The sequence below is a fragment of the Lithobates pipiens genome, unplaced genomic scaffold (assembly GCF_037356315.1).
Source record: "Lithobates pipiens isolate NorthernLeopardFrog02 unplaced genomic scaffold, aLitPip1_a1.2 Scaffold_8, whole genome shotgun sequence".
Taxonomy (NCBI): Eukaryota; Metazoa; Chordata; class Amphibia; order Anura; family Ranidae; genus Lithobates; species Lithobates pipiens.
Genome location: NW_027507903.1, coordinates 469525357 through 469543671, shown reverse-complemented (window position 1 = coordinate 469543671; position 18315 = coordinate 469525357). Strand labels below are relative to the sequence as shown.

Below are 18315 nucleotides of genomic sequence, written 5' to 3'. Positions count from 1 at the left end.
TTTTGCGATATAAATGGAAAAAGAGCGAAAATTTAGAAAAAAAATGATATTTTCTTCTTTTTGTTATAAGAAAAATCGAATAAACTAAATTTTAGTCATACATTGAGGGCAACATTTATTCAGCCATATGTCTTTAGTAAAAAAAAATTCAATAAGCATATATTTTTATGGTTTGCGCAAAAGTTATAGCGTCTACAAACTAGAGTACATTTTCTGGAATTTACACAGCTTTTAATTTGACTGCCTATCTCATTTCTTGAGGTGCTAAAATGGCAAGGCAGTACAAACCCCCCCCAAATGACCCCATTTTGGAAAGTAGACACCCCAAGGAAATTGCTGATGGGTATGTTGAGCCCATTGAATATTTATTTTTTTTTGTCCTAAGGGATTGAATAATGACAAAAAAAAAAAATTTACAAAAAGTTGTCACTAAATGATATATTGCTCACACATGCTATGGGCATATGTGAAATGACACCCCAAAATATATTCCGCTACTTCTCCCGAGTACAGGGATACCACATATGTGGGACTTTTTTGGAGCCTAGCCGCGTACGGGACCCCGAAATCCAAGCACCGCCTTCAGGATTTCTAAGGGCATAAATATTTTATTTTACTCCTCACTACTTATCACTACCTATCACAGTTTTGAAGGCCATAAAATGCCAAGATGGCACAAAACCCCCCCAAATGACCCCATTTTGGAAAGTAGACACCCCAAGCTATTTGCTGAGGGGCATGTTGAGACCATTGTTTTTTTTTGGTTCCAAGGGATTGAATAATGACAAAAAATAAAAATATTTTTTTTTTTTTACAAAAAGTTGTCACTAAATTTATATATTGCTCACACATGCCATGGTTATATGTGGAATTGCACCCCAAAATACATTTTGCTGCTTCTCCTGAGTACGGGGATACCACATGTGTGGGACTTTTTGGGAGCCTAGCTGCGTACGGGGCCCCAAAAACCAATCGCCACCTTCTGGATTTTAAAGGGCGCACATTTTTGATTTCACTCCCCACTACCTATTACAGTTTCGAAGGCCATAAAATGCCAAAATAGCACAAAACCCCCCCAAATTACCCCATTTTGGAAAGTAGACACCCCAAGCTATTTGCTGAGAGTCATGTTGTCTGAACGAAAAAAAAGAGATTGATCGGTGGGTATGCCCACCATTAGAATACCTCCCTTCATCCACCCACTTCTAATGATGGACATACATGCACCATTTATATATGCCGAAGCATGGGGGCATCCTCCCGCAAAAAAGTTATGCTGCGTACACACGGTACGACAACTTTTCCACGGGCAAGCATGCATTGGAATTTCGACCGTATGTACGCGGCATTAGGAGCAAAATCGCTCCTCCACCCCTTATGCCCCCAAGCTTCGGCATATATGCTCTTTTTTTTTTTAACTGTAGTGGTGAAATCGCCTCCTACAGCGTTGGAGTCGCGGCTTTATGTATCGTGGGAGCAAACGCTGTTGCTGTCAAGATAAATAAATCCGCGCTGCAGCTGAATGGCGTACCAGAAAACATGAAAAATGGTTAACAATAAAACACAGTAAAGTATAAAAAATTAGAGAGAAGAGGGAGAGAGAGAGAGAGAACAATAAAACGACAACTATTTTTGGTTTTTATATTTTATATTTTTTTAGGTTTTTTTATTTTACTTTTTTTTTTTTTTTTTATACACTTTTTTTTGAACTGTAAACTGTAACATTTTCGGGTCTCTCAAAATGCGATGGCATCTTGGGAGACTCTGTGTTAGTGTGCCTAGCCTGTGAAATGCTGTACCCTACGCTAATACTTCACTAGTGTGTGGTAGCGTTCAAAACACTCACCAAGGCAAAGACCAGGATTGCCAGGACAGCGTGGACAATAACAACGGGTGTCACGCCTAAATCCGCGCTTGGTACAGACACAACATCTTTTTTGGGGGGCTCGTTGGGTAGGGGTGCTCGGGATGGCATAAGAATAATGCCTCTCATGCAGCCGGCTTACTGCATTTGGTTGGGAATGGTGAGGTGCAGAACCGTCTGGATACAGAAGCTCTGTGACAACCTCTCTTTGGAAGAAAAGAAAGGTTAAAGTCCCGCCTGAAGTTTTGTATAGCACAAAAGCATTCAGCAAAGCCAATTGAAATAAGTAAGCAGACACTTTTTTGTACCAGCGTCTGGCCTTACGGGAAGCTAGAGAAGGTGCCAACAACTGGTCATTGAGGTCCACCCCTCCCATATTTTTGTTATATTCGTGGACACAGAGGGGTTTCTCCACAATACCAGTCGCCGTAGAAATTTGGACCGTCGTGTCTGCATGAAGGGAGGTAAAAACGAAAACATTCTTATTATCCCTCCACTTCATAGCGAGCAAATTATTACACCGATAGCAGGCTCTCTCCCCCAGCCTAAGACGGGAATCTACAAGCCGCTGGGGAAAGCCCCAGCGATTAGGTCGCACGGTGCCACATGCTCCAATCTGATTATCAAACAAGTGACTAAACAGTGGCACGCTGGTGTAATAATTGTCCACGTACAAGTGGTACCCCTTTCCGAATAAGGGTGACACCAATTTCCACACTATCTTGCCAGCGCTTCCTATGTAGTCCGGGCAGTTCTCCGGCTCTACGTAACTATCTTTACCCTCATAAACCATAAAGCTCCATGCATAGCCTGTGGCCCTGTCACAGCACTTATAGAGCTTGACCCCGTATCTGGTACGCTTGTTGGGAATGTACTGTTTGAATGACAAGCGACCAGTAAACTTAATCAGGGACTCATCAACACAGACAACTTTTTGGGGAGTAAACAAGTCTGCAAAACGTTGGTTGAAGTGGTTTATGAGGGGCCGAATTTTGTAGAGCCGATCGTATTCAGGGTCTCCACGATGACGACAAAGTTCATTGTCACTGAAGTGCATGAACCGCAAGATCTGCTCGTATCGTTTCCTGGACATGGAGTTAGAGAACACGGGCATGTGGTCAGTCGGATGCGTGGACCAATAAGCCCGCAACGTCATGAATTTATGTGTGCCCATGTTGAGGGAAAGGCCCAGAAAGGTCTTAAATTTGGAAACCGTAACTGGTTTCCAATCTCTGGCAAGGGACGGCAACTGGGGATTAGCGGCGATGTGTTGACCAGCATATAAATTGGTTTGGTCCACAATAGATCTATAGATATCTTCCGTGAAATACAGAGAATAAAAATCAAGTGGCGTAAAATCATCTGTATCCACCTGAATACCGGGTTGGGCAGTGAATGGGGGAAGTACTGGTGCTGCAGAAGTGGTGGGCACCCAATCAGGATTGGCAAATTCTGCAGGAAGGGCACTATGGGAACGACGGGCCTGCCTTCGTCTTCTTCTTGGTGGCAGCGGGACACTACTTGTGCTTGCCACCTCACTAGCTTGAACTGCACTTATGGGACTCGCCACGTCACCACGTGATACGGCAGTGCTGGATGTACGTCCAGGGTGTACTAGGCCGCTGGTGCTTGCCAGTTCACCAAAAGGATGAGCGGCGCTAGTACTGGCTCTATACTCCATACGAGGGACTTGCAGTTCCTGCACCTCAACAACATCAGAAGATCGGGGTCGGGTACGCCTGACGTTAGCAGGAACCTCTTCTTCGTCGTCAGAGCTATCTGACATGGAGGCGCTGTCCTCTACAGGTTCGTATTCTGAGCCTGAATCTGACAGATCAGTGTCTTCCTCTTCACTATCTGTCATGCTCAGAAACGTGTAGGCCTCTTCACTAGTGTACCTTCGCTTTGCCATTTTGGGCTCTAAATTTAGGGGTACACTAGTGAGACTCACAGGTAAAAAAGCACCTAGCCTGTCAGCGACTGTATAAAACATCAAGCCTGACTCTGTGAACGCTGCAGTTATGGGTGTTGTGTTTTGTAAGTGACAGTGATCGATCGATACTGCACTTGGGTGGGCTGGGCTGGGCGGAGGGGCAAAACGCAGGTGCTAGCAGGTATCTGGATTGATCCTGCTAACAATGCGTTTTTTTTAGAACCCTAAATTGCTGGGCACGCTAGTATAGATCTGATCAGATCAGATATTGATCTGTTCGGATACTATACCACTAAGGGAGGTGTATGCTTTGCGCGTGGGTGTTAACGGTACTGGCACTAACCTAGCACTGCCTGGGGCGACGCAGACCCTTTCTGACCCTAAAACCAAATTTATATCACCCGCCGGGTGATCAGGGGGTTAAACCTTTATTAGGTAATAAATGGCGGGTGCCCTGATGCTATAAAAAGCGAACTACCTAACCAGCGTCACCCGTAACACTTATACGGTGATCACTGGTGAAAGGGTTAACTAAGGGCAATCAGGGGGTTATAACCTTTATTGGGTATTTATATGGGGGTACCTGAAGCTTTATAAAAACATGACGGGGAACCTAAATAACTAAATAACTAACTGGCTAACCAGCGTCACCAGTGACACTTATACAGCGATCGCTGGTGAAAGGGTTAACTCTAGGGGCAATCAAGGGGTTAAAACCTTTATTAGGCTATATATATCGGGGTACCTAACGCTATAAAAACCTGGCGTTGAACCTAAAAAAAAAACTAGCTTCCTAGCGGGACCAGTGACACTAATGCAGCGATCAGAAAAACGATCGCTTAGTGACACTGGTAAAAGGGGGTGAAAGGGTTAACTGGGAGGGCAATCAAGGGGTTAAACCTTAATTGGGGGGGTAGGGGGCTACCCTGGACCTAAAGGGGCCTAACACTAGCTGCCCTGACACTTTTTACAGTCACAACTGACACTAAATGCTGTGATCAGTAAATAAATGAACACTGCAATTAGTGACACTGTGGGGGGGGGGGGGGGGCGGGGGCCGATCGGGCTGGTGATCGGGGGGTGACTGGGGTGAAATGTGTACCTATGTGTCAGTGGACTGTTGGTGCACTTACTTGTATGTCTTAACTCCGCGTTGTCCGGTCAAAAAGACCGCCACGAGGAGTGTGACATCACTTCCTCCTTCCTGTGTTTACATTTTCACATGGGAGGAAGCTCGTCATTGGCCAGGAGCGATCGAGAGGAGAAACCAACGGCTATCCCCTCATCACGGATCGCTCCTGCAGCGAACCGGACCGCCGTATCCAGCGGGAGGGGGTCCGATCGGACCCCCCACCCGCTGGAAGGCAGGCACGTACATGTACGTGCTTGTGCCTGCCAGTGCCATTGTGATGACGTACAATGGCAATACGGCGGTCCTTAAGTGGTTAAAGCACTTGGGCTTTCACATTGGGATTGCAGATAAGGCTTCTTTCAAGCACTTTACAGGTGCTTTTTTTAACGCTAAAGCGCCTGAAAAACGCCCCAGTGTTCCATTAATCACCTGCACAAATGTTGTCGCCTCATAGTTATTCTTTCATATTTGTCCTTGGACACGAACCATAAAGACAAAAACTAAGTTGATTGTACACTGTAAATGTATATTTCACTGTACAATTATTTGAAATGCAATATCAAATGTCTTTTTTTTTTTTCTCATGGTCAGAGCATTAAAGTGTATGACCCAAATTTGCCCTAAAACCAACATCTCTCCATCTAGATTATGTCCCAATATTTTTTTTCTCTTGCATTATTACTGTAGCAAGAAACAACTTTTAGTACTTCCTGTGACATCATCACCAGGTTTCCCACATTCTTGCAGGGGCAGTTGCTACTGATGTAAGCACACTCGATGAACTACATCTCTCAAGAGCCCTTTACTACAATGATGTGTGTGGGCAGGCTCTTGTGAGTCAAGGCAGCAGCACTGTTTTGCTGAAAATGAAGTCAATGTATGTAGAGGAGAATGAATGTAGGCCAGGGTGGGAGTTTTGTAGTACAGCAGTATATGTAGAGGGGGATGTGAGTTCTTTAGTATAGCAGGCATAACTGTAGGGCTGAAACAACTAATCGATTAATCGGCAACTAATCGATTATGAAATTAATCGATTACTATTTTCATAATTGATCGGGCAGTAACATAATGGGGTTAAAAAAAAACTAAAATGAGCCCCTTATAGTACAAAAATAGCAAATAATCGCTACTGTAAATACTACTTTCACAGTTCTACAGTTTAAAAAAATGAACCCCTTACAGTAGTGATTATCTGCTTTTTGTTGTAGCATAAAGGGCTACTTTTATTTATTTTTTTTAACCCCATTATGTTACTAAACGTCTTAGACCTGGTTCACATCTATGTGTTTTTTGGTGCTTTTTGCAGAAACACACTACAGTTCATTTACATGGTTTCCTATGGGACACGTTCACATCTATGCTTTTTTCAGCCACTGTGTATTTGGAAACGGTCAGGGACTTATTTTTTAACACAAAACCATGCTTTTTTTGGTTCAATGTACTTCAATGGAGAAGCTGCAGAAAAGCATGTAATGGGTTTTGCAGCAAATTGTGTTTTTTAATCTGCCCAACAACCAATTGGCCAAAAAAAAAAGCAAAAACTCAAATCGCAGCAAAATCATGTGCGCAAAAATCAAAACGCACAGCAAAAAGCACTACAGAAACAGATCAAAAGCAAACTGCATACTGAGGCTTATGCTGCCCACACGGATCAATTTTCAGACGAAAAATCTTTGTACATTCGCTGAAAGAATGTTGGTTTGAAATTTTCACTTGTTTTTAACATTCTTGTTTGTATACTGCTCCTTTGTAGTAGATCATTGAGCAATGAGTTAGATCAATGGTCATCAACCCTGTCCTCAGTAGGGATTTTTAAAAAGAGTGTAATTTCTGAACGAAAACCACACTGTCTGAAAATTCCTTTCACCAAGCAGTTTTCGATTTCCAAATTTTCCCGTCACTGTGGTTGAAAATGAACATCGATTTGACCCCCCCACTAACGATTAGAAAACCAAACAAACGTTCTTCAAATTCCTTTTTTTTTTTTTTTTTAAGGGAAGATCTCCTCTAATAGTATATACAGTATATCTCTTCTGTCTGTTGTTCTCAGAGTGGATTAGAGATTTTTCTCTCTAACCATATAGTTGGTTATTTATATTTACCACTGCATAGAGATATTTAAGAATAAATTGCTTTTTTTTTTAACGTTGCATATTAACTAAATTATACACCACTTTATTTTGTAAGGTTATTAACCCATTAATCAAAACAATAATTGCCAACTAATTGATTATGAAAATAATCGTTGGTTGCAGCCCTACCTAACTGACAATGCTGCTTGCGGTTTCAGCAATGGCACTGTGATGTTAGCCCAAACAAAATTAGGAGCTCACTGAATTTCTGACAGATCAGCGGGTATTTTTCTGTACATGCATCCTTCTTTTTTTTTTTTTATAGAGATAAATATGGGGATATATGCATTATTGAGATCACTCCCCCCCCAAACACTGTAACTAAATAATATCTACGCTATCTTGCTATGAAGAAAGCTGTTCTTTCATCTCATTCTATAACTAGTAAAGTCCTTTGTTATAAAGCACCAATAATGCTGTATTTCTAGGTGAAGTCATTGGTGACAGCCCTGCTAAGGTTACTAAATTTGTAGATGTGCTGCTACCTGGTAGTATAGAAAATATATGTATAATTGTTGGCTATATTTAAGCCTGCAGGGTTTTGGACAATTGGGTGGCTTGATGTCTCCCTGTGTGTGTTTTTCTAATGCTCTGCCTATTTTTACTCATTTTATGCACACAATTTTACAGTATACTAGTATCAACCTGACTTTCTCATTACCATCCACAGAATGGAGTGGCCTAAAGATCAGTTTATTCCTCCATACATCCCACGTTTCAGGAACGGATGGGAACCACCATTGTTGAGCTTTGTTGGGATGCCTAAAGAGCTAGAACTGAACCAGCCGACAAACTCCATACCAAATATGACCGATCTCCAACAGAAACGGGAAGGCAGAAGTTTACCGAATGAGGTACAACTCTCATGTAGTGTTTTTGGGCCTTTTTGTTGCTTAAAGTGTAAGTTCACCTTTTTAGATATAATGAAAAGGAGAACGAACACCTTACATCCTCCCCACCCCCAGTCCCTGCTGTTCTTACCTCCATGGGTGATGAGCTGTCAGTTCCAACACAACCGGTGTCCTGTCGAGAAAGGCCCCCCCGTTGGATAGTGTCCACCCTGTACTGCACAGGCGCAGCGCTTGCGCAATACGGAGGACAAAGGAGATGCCGAAAGTCTCCCAACATGAACAGCTGTTGATCAGCTACATTGTGCCACAAGGTCCCACACACTCCCGATGCTCGTGCAACTCTGCAAGGGGCGGGTGTAGGGGTGGATGCATACAGAAGAGGCCGCAGGGATTTTTTCTAGAAAGGTGAACTAACCCTTAAACTTGCAGTTCTTTTGTGCTTTTGTTAAGATACTTGTAGAAGGTGGAGTGTTGTACATTGTTTGGGCAAGGTATATACACTGTGCAGGGATTGTGTACATGTGGGTGGGGGTATACCCATGGTGTCTGGAGTTGTGTACATTGGGTTGGTGGAGGTATACATATAACAACTGGGGTATTTACATTGAGTACACCAGGTATACACATTGTGCTGGGCCTGTGTACATTGTATGGGCAAAGTTATGTACATTGAGTACACCAGGTATACACATATGCAGGGGTAGACTGATAACTTATGGGGCCCCCGGGCAGTAGGAGATCATAGGGCCCCCTGCATTTCTGGCAATACTAAAGTCACACCCATAGGGCCCCCTGCATTTCTGGCCATACTAAAGTCACGCCCATACAAAGTCCCGCCTATATATTGCCCTGCCCACATTACAAGCGTTCAGGTATCCCCGGTCTTCTCTACACTCAGTTTCTCACACAACTCCACCAGCCGCCCCAGTATTCCTTCCTCCCTCCGGTGGTGTCTCCAGTGTGTCCTTCACCTGATCCTCCAGCTCTTGGCCAGGGATTTGCAGCCCTCGATCTTCTCAGTGTATCTCTTCTTCAGGAAGGCAGCTGGTAGGTTCCAGTCACTGAGCTAAGTGTCCTCCTCCCTGGGAAGTCCCGCCAGTACCGGGCTCTGTAGCTCCATCCCACCCCGGACATTCTCCCGCCTCACAGACTGTCTAGGGGTGCTGCAATATTGGCCACTCCTGGCAAGCACTGCACAAACTGATCCTCCTTGGGGACCAAAATTGGGTAAATCACAATAGGCTGAGGAGGTCTTGTGTCCAGAGAAGCAGAGACCTAAATCTGATTACCCAATAAAGGTACCAGGAGCCAGGGCCAGTGCAAGAAATGTTGTCTACATGGGCAAAGGAGCATTTTGCGGCCCGGGTCAGATGCCCCTCCCCCTCCACTGTATAGTGACTGTGAAATGTTGAGCGGAGGTGGAGATGCCAGGCACCACAGAGCTGCACCACATGCCACTGTATAGTAGGCTCGGCCCCCTCTCCCCGCTGTTTTCTTTGCTCCCTGCTCCCCCCCCCCCCCCCCTACACATTGTTACTTTCCAGCCTGCTCTACAGGGGACTAAAGCTGGCAAAAAAAATCTCCCCCTGGCGCCGGCCCTGCCAGAAGCCTCTCATGGAGCCCCCTACTGGCCCCAGGCCCTAAGGCACTGTCTATGTGCTTGAATGGTAAGTCCGCCCCGATTATATTCATGGGGTTATGTACATTGCATACACAAGGTATACATTTTGTGTTGGGCTGTGTATGTGGTGCGGGGTGGGGTTATTCATATGGTAGGTGGGTTTTTGTACACTGAATTGGTATACATGGGGTTCTGCGCATTATGTGGATGGTGGTATAAACCTGGTGTCTGGGATTGTCTACCTTGTATGGGAGGGGATCTACATACAATAGATGGGACTATGTACATTGTGTGCACCATGTATGCACAGTGTGTTGGGGTTGTGTACATTGGCTGGAGGTACACATATAGTTGGTGGCGTTGTATACAATTAGTACACCAGGTATACACATTGGGTTTGGGCTGTGTACATTGTAAGGGTTTACATATAGTCTGTGAGGTTATGAACATTGAGTGCTCTAGGTATACAGGGTGCATTGGGGTAGTTTATATTGTGTGGATGGGGGTAGAAACAGTGTGCTGAGGTTGGGTACTTGGGGGGGGTTATGTGCTTTAGGGACACAAGGTTTACATGTCGTCGTTGACGTTATGTACGCTATGTGGGTGTTTTTTGTTAGGTACGTTGACCTAGTTTATGGGCAATGGGGATGACACAATCTTTAAATACCTTTTAATTCCATCTTGCAGTTCTCCCGAGTGCCGGACTCTCCCAACATTGACAGGTGAGTGTACAAAGAACAAAGAGCCAATAGCTGAGTGTGGGGAATATTTTTGTCATTTGCTAATCTCTTTCCAGCCTTACCAACAAGAAGCAGCTTTACACCAGTGTAGCCTTACATCAGTAGCCTTGTCTATATCTGATCATTCATTGTAACAATAAGGGCTCGTTTACACTTTCAGTTGAGGGTGGTCAAAAAAGGGGGTTGCGCCATGGTTTGACCACTGACCGACTGCCACCTTAAGCTGCAAAGACAGCTGGAAGGGATTGTCCACATGCTGCTGCTGCCGCAGTGTCTTACTTTGCAGCCGCTGCAAAATGAATCCCCCCTTTGCACTCAGCTGGCCAGGAGGCAGTACCGCCACCAAACATGACTCATTCAGGTGAAGGGGGAAGGAGTTCAGCGCAAATGCATGCAATGCACATGGCGCGGCACAGTGGTGCAGGCTTTTGAGGATTAAGAGGCGGTGACATATCGCCTTCCAGCTGCCTGATAAAAGCGATCTTTTCACTGTTCAGAGGGGGACGGTAAGGTCTACCGCAAGTGTAAACTTAGCCCAATAGTAGTTTTCTCAGGCTGACGATTCCCCACAATTTCAAAAGGCACCTTCATGTTTTCACTGAACTTTGGCCCAAGCCAGGGAATGTGTTTATGTTCTTCTAATGACTGGTCTACTTCTCTCCTTGTCACAGGAATTTTTATTTCTATAATTCCTAACTTGGCCTCCCCTACCCTGCTGGAATATGTGAATTAGCTGTACCTTGTCACCTCCGGAAGACCAAATGTCCTATTGGAGACGAGTTAACCCCACAACTGTCATTAACTTGCCGATGTTGCGGTGTTCAAATTGACACCATTTAATTCTGCATGTCTCCTACTAATCCTGCCCACCTTTTGTATATATATAAATTTATAATTAACTAAGCCTTTCCTTATCATACTAATAACGCCGCACTTTGTGCTTAGACATCTCCTAAAGGGAAATTGTTACTGCTTCTTCTACTCTTCTATACAGGCAATCATTCCTGACCAATCAGTGTGACTCCCCTCCTCATAGATCACTTAATTAACCACATGACTTTCTCTGCATGAAGCATGTGGCTTATGAGAAGGACTCTTTAATCTATAGCTGTAATTGCTTCTGATATATGTATATTTTCATAATGTAAAAAGATGCAAAAATCAGTCCAAATCAATATTTCTATAAACACCTATTTATTATAAATATGCCACATTATTTACAATAAAAGTATTTTCAGATATTGGTTTCTTGGGCTTTTTATTAACACACGCTGCAATACTTCTAAACCAGCCAGTTGCTTTTTATGTTTCCAACATCTTATTTACCTTCATTACCCTCCCTACAAGGGAAATGCCCCATTTCGGTGCAGGAGTCACAAAAATTGACAAGGAATGGAGGGCAGATCGCCATCATCATGATCACAGCATTTAATCTTCTATTGTTCTAGCTGTGGTTTATTGAAGAAAGGCGTTTTATTGGGGTCCCCCAGTGGAATTTGTATGTCCTCTAGAAAGCCACCAGGTGGATGTCAATCTTGTAGGTCATGTTTGTGTAAATGTCTAATTCGTGAAGTTTTACACACTATGATATACACAGTACATGCAGCAGCCCACGCTTCACTAACCTAATCTTAAAGCGGAACTACACTGCATCTGAACACCAAAAACACTATTCAATTCATTTTTAATATCTAAAGCAAACCCATCCAGTCATCCATGTCTTCATGCTTTATTTTGCTGAGAAATCACTTTGAAATGCCTCCTGTGGCCATCTTGAGTAAGGGCAGATTATTCTTGTAGCCTTTACCTCTTTGAATCCAACTGACTTTAGTTCAGGCATGCAGGAAGGAGGGTGTGCTTAGCCCTACCGCCCAGCATTTTGAGATGGGAATGAGGGACACCTACTAGCAAACATATGTAGGCGTATGACGCGCACCCCTGCCATGCCCCTTAAAGGGGACATAACCAAGAAAAAATCCACAACTACATTTTTTTACCACTAATATTCCTTTATATTGGCTTTTAAAATTCACAAATGCAGCAATTTAGAATTCGGATGAAAGGTTTAGCACTGGGAAACACTTTTTGAAAGATAAAATGTGCATTTTTATATACAAGTATATAGATAAGACTAAGGGCCAGCTCACACCAGATGCAGTTCCATTTTTTTCTGCACCAATACAGTCAGTTCCCGTCAGTTTCCACACCAGAAACTGACCGGAAACTGACCAGAAACTGATTGCATGGTGTAAACTAGAGCCATTGGAATACATGGAAAATGCTGTGCATGCATTTTTAGTGCGGAACTGAACGGAACTGTGCCTGGTGTGAACTGGCCCTAAAAGGAGGGACAAATAGAAGAGGAGAGGGGGACATTGCTCCAAATCAGGGACAGTCCCTTGAAAATCAGGGACAGTTGGGAGCTATGGCTTGGCTGTGGAACCCCCCCTGAAGACAACCATGATGTAAATGGAGAAATGTAAAAAAAAAAAAAACAAGTAAATACAAAATACTTTCCTATGTATTTACTAATGCTAGCAGAACAAGGATTAAAAATAGTCCATGGTGATTGAGAGAGTGATGTTCCGCTTTAATGAGCTTTATTGGCATGCTGACCACTAACTTTGTGCTGAATGGCAGGAAACGTGGACAATACAGCAGGCTGCCTGCTGTTGGGGATGAATATTTATCAGAATAAGGTTATGACTTGACCTTTGAAACTCAATAACTAGGCAGATTCCACAAGGCACATGTTGTTTGTGAGCCTTGAGTGGTGCCCACAGTAGAGTTTCCACAATCCATATGTAAAATAACAATTTGCACTTTATTATGGAGCTTTTGATCCAGACTGGGCATAATTGTGTTTTTGCGATAATCCAACACTCCAGGAAGATTCCTTAAAATATGTTCCAGGACTCGTTCACATGTGTGTTGATTATGGGGAATGAAGCAATGCTCATTATCACATATACAATGTGTTTGACGTGTTTTAATTGTGTGTATCTGGCGCTCAAAAAGCATCAGGAATGCTTAATACCCATGAAGGTGTAGTTTTCTAGTGAGAAGCGTTTAAAGGGGAAGTGATGTAGAGGAAATGATCTGCTTTGATGCGTGGTTGGGTTGTGGTGTGATGGCACACACAGATCCTGGTTCTTGGTGTGTCACGAGCAATCGCGGGAGCCCGGCGGTCATCGCGCCTGCCGGGCACTCGCATCGGCTCTGGGGTTAGGCGGTGCACATGCACCCCTAGTGGCCACAGGGCGAAGCAATGTAACATAACATCATTTCACCTACCCCCGTGCCATTCTGCCTCAGTAAAACTGCGATGGCTGGTCGGCAAGTGGTTAAGGGGTGGTTACAGAGCATTACCATTGGAATCAATGGAGACGGCTGACAAGCGTTGATGCATCTTGAAAGCTGCTTAATGAAAATACTGCTTAATTTTTAGGCAACACTACACTATCGTTCCTATGTGAACAGCGCTCTCTGGTGCCATTGCAATATTGATGGCAGATGTTGAAGGGCGATTATGAGGCTTTAAAAGTGCTGAATAAATGACAAATAAATGCAGGGTATTGACACACATGTGAACGAGCACAGCTTTAGCTAAAGGCACCAGTGTTACTTTGTGAGATCGCTCTCTCATATAAAACTCTTTCTGGGTGACCAATCATATCTACAACCCATTGTGTAAGGATCCCTGTAGAAACGATACAATATGACCTTGATTTTCCCCAAATCCCTACACATTGTGGTTGATTTGCTTAAAAAAAAAAAAAAAAAAGACTGTGCGCTTTTGCAAGTGCAGTTGCTCCAGAGTTCAGTAAATGAGGGGAAGCTCTGTTGACTTCTATCATCCAATTGTGTGCAAGCAAAAATGCTTTTTTTTTTAAAAATAATGTCCTGCATGTGATTGGGTATTCTTTGCAAAGTAAAACCACCGCATTTACTAAGCTCTGGAGCAATTGCACATGCAGAGTGCAACTGCACTTACAAAGTACAGTCTATTTGTGTTTAGTAAATCGAGCCAATTGGGTTTAGGTGTTTCTTGGGGATTGGGTGACTAATTTCCTGATGGTTTTCTGCTTAGTCTGTATATGAACATTTTGATGGTGCAAGGTAGCAGTTGTCGCTGAGGGCTTTAGTCCGAAGCAGGTAAGTAGTGTATGTATTTGGTACAAAACGCAGTCATTTCCAGTGGTATGGAGTAACAGGTCTTCCAAGGTATGGAGTAACAGATGTCAGATAAAATGGTGGTGTGAAAGGTAAATATGGTATCCCAAAACTAGGTGGATGCTATCTTCCTCAGATGGGGTAATCCGAAAGGAAATGCAAGAAAAACATAAATGGAAGGCCCACACACCTAATGCATTACCAGAAATAATTTAATAATAAGACATTTTTGTATAAAAGTGGGTACTCGCAAAATACAACTAAGAAAAGGCCACAAACGCAGTACATGGGTAAGCACAGAACACGGGGTACAGCTAACTTATTTCGGGAGCGCACCCCCTTCCTCAGAGCTAAGGCTAGTCTCGTACACCATGGGCAATCGCTTTTATAGGGAATGGTGGAACTGAAAATTGTGTGTCAAAAAGAGTCGCGTCAAAGGGACGGGAAAGGGGAAAAAAGAGTAAAAAGTTCATTTTTTATTATTAAAAAATTATTATTATTGTGATTTATTATTAATAAAAAAATACTAAAAATATATATATTATGCACTAATGTAAAAATGACAGAATCCATATCAAAAACCTATATCGAAAACAAAAAACCCCATCATAAATACACAAATAAATAATAATTCATTAAAATCCATGATATATTGCACGTTCCTTTATATTTAGTCAGATGAATATAGGTGTAGGAACACATGAGCAAAAAAGGATGCAGGATTGATAAATGGGTCAATCCATGTCTCATCTCTACATCCCTGAAGTAGCTGTGGGGGGGAGGGGTTTGGGAACTCAGGTGTCCACAAACGACACACTAGGATCACCCAACTGGAAGCTTCAGAATTGCCAGGAACGGGGAAAAACCCCAACAGACACCAGCAGGATTGTCCCCGCTGTAGTGAAACGATCAGTGAACACCCAATGTCACACAGTCACCTTACCAGACCCCAGGGAACCAGCTCAGTGCCAGGGGAAATCCACTTCCTTGAAACTCAGGAAGAGGCCTGATGACAAATGACATCACTTCCGGGGCAGGAGCAGTACAATGGTCTCCCCGTGGACATGAATGGGCAAAGATGGATGGAATAAAACTAAAACCTTTTTTAAAAGAGTTTTTTTTTTTCAATAATGTTATTAAAAAATAACGAACAATTCTCTGACAAAACTGGACCACTCGGAAATAGTAAATTAATAAAAGTAAAATAAATGTTTAATTTTTTTTTTATTGCGATGAATTTTGCACAACGATAATGTGCAACAATGAAAAGCCCTGACCCCTGGAGTATGTGAAAGCCACCCCTACTAAAAAAATATATAAAAGTTTGTTGGTATAGTAATTGGAAATCAATAGCAGCTAGTCGTTACGAACAATGGTAGAATCAGGTAAAAACTTTAATAATTTATATATAAAAATAAAGAAAAATTAAAGATAAAAATGTACACAAATACTTGGATGAAAAAGAAGAAATAAGAAACCAAAGAAACAGGACATGTTCAATAAAAGGTACATTTCGGAACCCATCTGGAGTATAGGAACACTGTGGTATTTATGTACTATTTGTAGGAAACCCATTTCTGTCGCCTGGGACCACTGAAACCATTTTATGGGTGAGCTGTCCACCATGGGCAAGTGCTTTTATAGGGAAACCATTTTATGGGTGAGCTTTTTTTTTCTAGAAGACCCCCCTAGCCACCAATAGCTGAATGCAGAGGCATGACTCCCCCAACTTTCTGGGTGGGGTTCGCACAGAAGACACTGAATGATGCCTTGTGGTACTGCTGTGGATAAAAATGTGGAAGCCCACCATAGTGTGGCATATGGGCCATCAAGGGCATAACAGGGTGTGGCCTTTCCTAATTCATTGATATCAGCCTGACACAGAATGCCCTCATAGTTCTCCCTCCTATGATATTACACACTGCAAACAGTATAGGACTCTGGTAAGTAGGTCTATAAATACTGTATATATTAAGGCCCAAACAGCCCCAGAATTGACTTATTTTTATGAGTGGATGTTGTCTTGCTACATCACCCACCAGTGTGACATGGGTGACACCAGGATCCTGGCTTTTTATCTAGTCCTAGTGTCTGACTCTGCTAGCTACCTAGAGCGGAATCTCAATCTCCTTTCTGCAATATTGATGCTGTAACAGGAAGAGTGAGACTTCTCAGGCTGACAGCATGTAGTTAGTCTGACAGTTATTTCCTATACTATGTATTTATGGATGTGTTTGTATTAGTCTAACTTCTGCTTATTCTACAATTTACATCCCAATTTTCTACCCACACAGAAATCAGGAGGCAAATACTCCAAAATATGCCGTATGCAAGTATGACTTTGTAGCCAGGAACCTAAACGAGCTCTCCGTGATGAAAGATGACACTGTGGAGGTAAAAATCTGTATGGGATATTCTTTCTGTGGCGATAAAGACCCAGCAGGACAGAAAGCTGGGTGGGATATTTTATTTGTGGGTGTAGAACTGGCGAGGTACGGGATGGGTGAGGGAATATTCTGTTTTGGAAGCTTGTTATTTGTAGAATATTTAGTTTTGGTTTAAAAGGTAAATCTTTCCTGTAGCTATTTGTTTTCTCTCTCTGCAGTGTCTGTCTGTCTGTCCTTCTTTTTTTTTTTTTTTTTTTTTTTTTTTTTTTTGTTGCTTATGCCCCCTCTATCTATGCAGTTGCTTGTGCTTTCCCTCTCTGTCTCGGCAGTTGCTTGTGCTCTCTATCTCGGCAGTTACTCTACTCCTGGGCTCTGTCTTTTGAAGATCATCGATAGTAAGAAGCAATGGTGGAAGGTCCGTAATTCCAGTGGTTCTTCTGGTTTTGTGCCAAACAACATCCTGGGAATGGTGAAGGCTGAAGAGTCATCACTGGCCCGTTCAGACCCACTTTACAGCCAAACTTTCCAGGTAAAGAACTCTCACTCCATAAAACCTGTACTAGCTTTTGTACTTCATATCTTTACATAATGGTGGCAGCTTTTAGGCCCCATTCACACCTGAGCGTTTTGGAGTTTGAAGCCTGAAGCTACAAAACGCTGGAGGGGGGGAAAAAAAATCAATTACTGACACATCTCGCCAAAACGCCTGAAGCCAGAAGCTCCAAAACGCCTGAAGCTCAAATTAAGTTCTGGAACTTTTTATTTTTTTAGGCAGATTTGGGCGTTTTTTTGCTTTTTTTTACATTGGTGACCTCTTGACCTGTACAAAATCGTGGCAAAATCAGTGTTTATGCCATCAGTTCTCCCTGTTATGGCTCCCTTCTCCACCCTGCTGTGCTGTCTTTTGTCCTTCCCCAGCTAGCTGCACACTGGTAGCAGCCAGTACTGGATCTCTGTAAATAGAAAATCACTGAATCTCGTAAACATTGCACTCGATCACAGACCTGGTAGTATTCCCCACATGCAGCAAGTGTCTGTATACTGCTCCTTTGTAGTAGATCATTGAGCAATGCGTTAGATCAATGGTCATAAACCCTGTCCTCAGTAGGGATGAGCTCTGGCGTGTTCGCATGGACTACGTGCAGAGCCCGCCAGGAAGTCAACGCAGCGCTGCACTAATCACAGGCAGTGAGACATTGCCTGATGTGTGGCTGCAGAGATCGGGCAATGTCTCACTGCCTGTGATTAGCGCAGCGCTGCGCTGAATTCCTGGCGGCCTCTGCACGTGGTCCATGTGAACACACCTGAGCTCATCCCTAGTCCTCAGGGCCCACTAACAGGCCAGGTTTTATGTATTACCTTGGGAAGATGCAGACTAGAATACTGCAATCATTGAGCAGCAAATTATATCACCTGTGATGTATTTCAGTTATCTTGCAAACCTGGCCTGTTAGTGGACCCTGAGGACAGGGTTGATGACCA

General features: G+C 43.2%; 1 protein-coding gene across 21 annotated transcripts in view; it reads left to right on the top strand.

The window, feature by feature from the left end:
* The window catches only part of EPS8 (EGFR pathway substrate 8, signaling adaptor), a 293475-nt gene that overhangs the window by 258449 nt on the left and 16711 nt on the right, over positions 1-18315 (top strand). For 17 of the 21 annotated variants that reach the window (XM_077468593.1, XM_077468592.1, XM_077468591.1 and 14 more), the window contains 4 exons: positions 7732-7915; positions 10221-10255; positions 16741-16840; positions 17219-17362. In XM_077468593.1, the coding sequence (XP_077324719.1) occupies positions 7732-7915; positions 10221-10255; positions 16741-16840; positions 17219-17362 (463 nt within the window). Of the gene's footprint in view, positions 1-7731; positions 7916-10220; positions 10256-10944; positions 11513-16740; positions 16841-17162; positions 17363-18315 lie in introns of those variants that run through there. The other 4 variants (XM_077468608.1, XM_077468607.1, XM_077468605.1 and 1 more) reach the window with 4 other exon arrangements.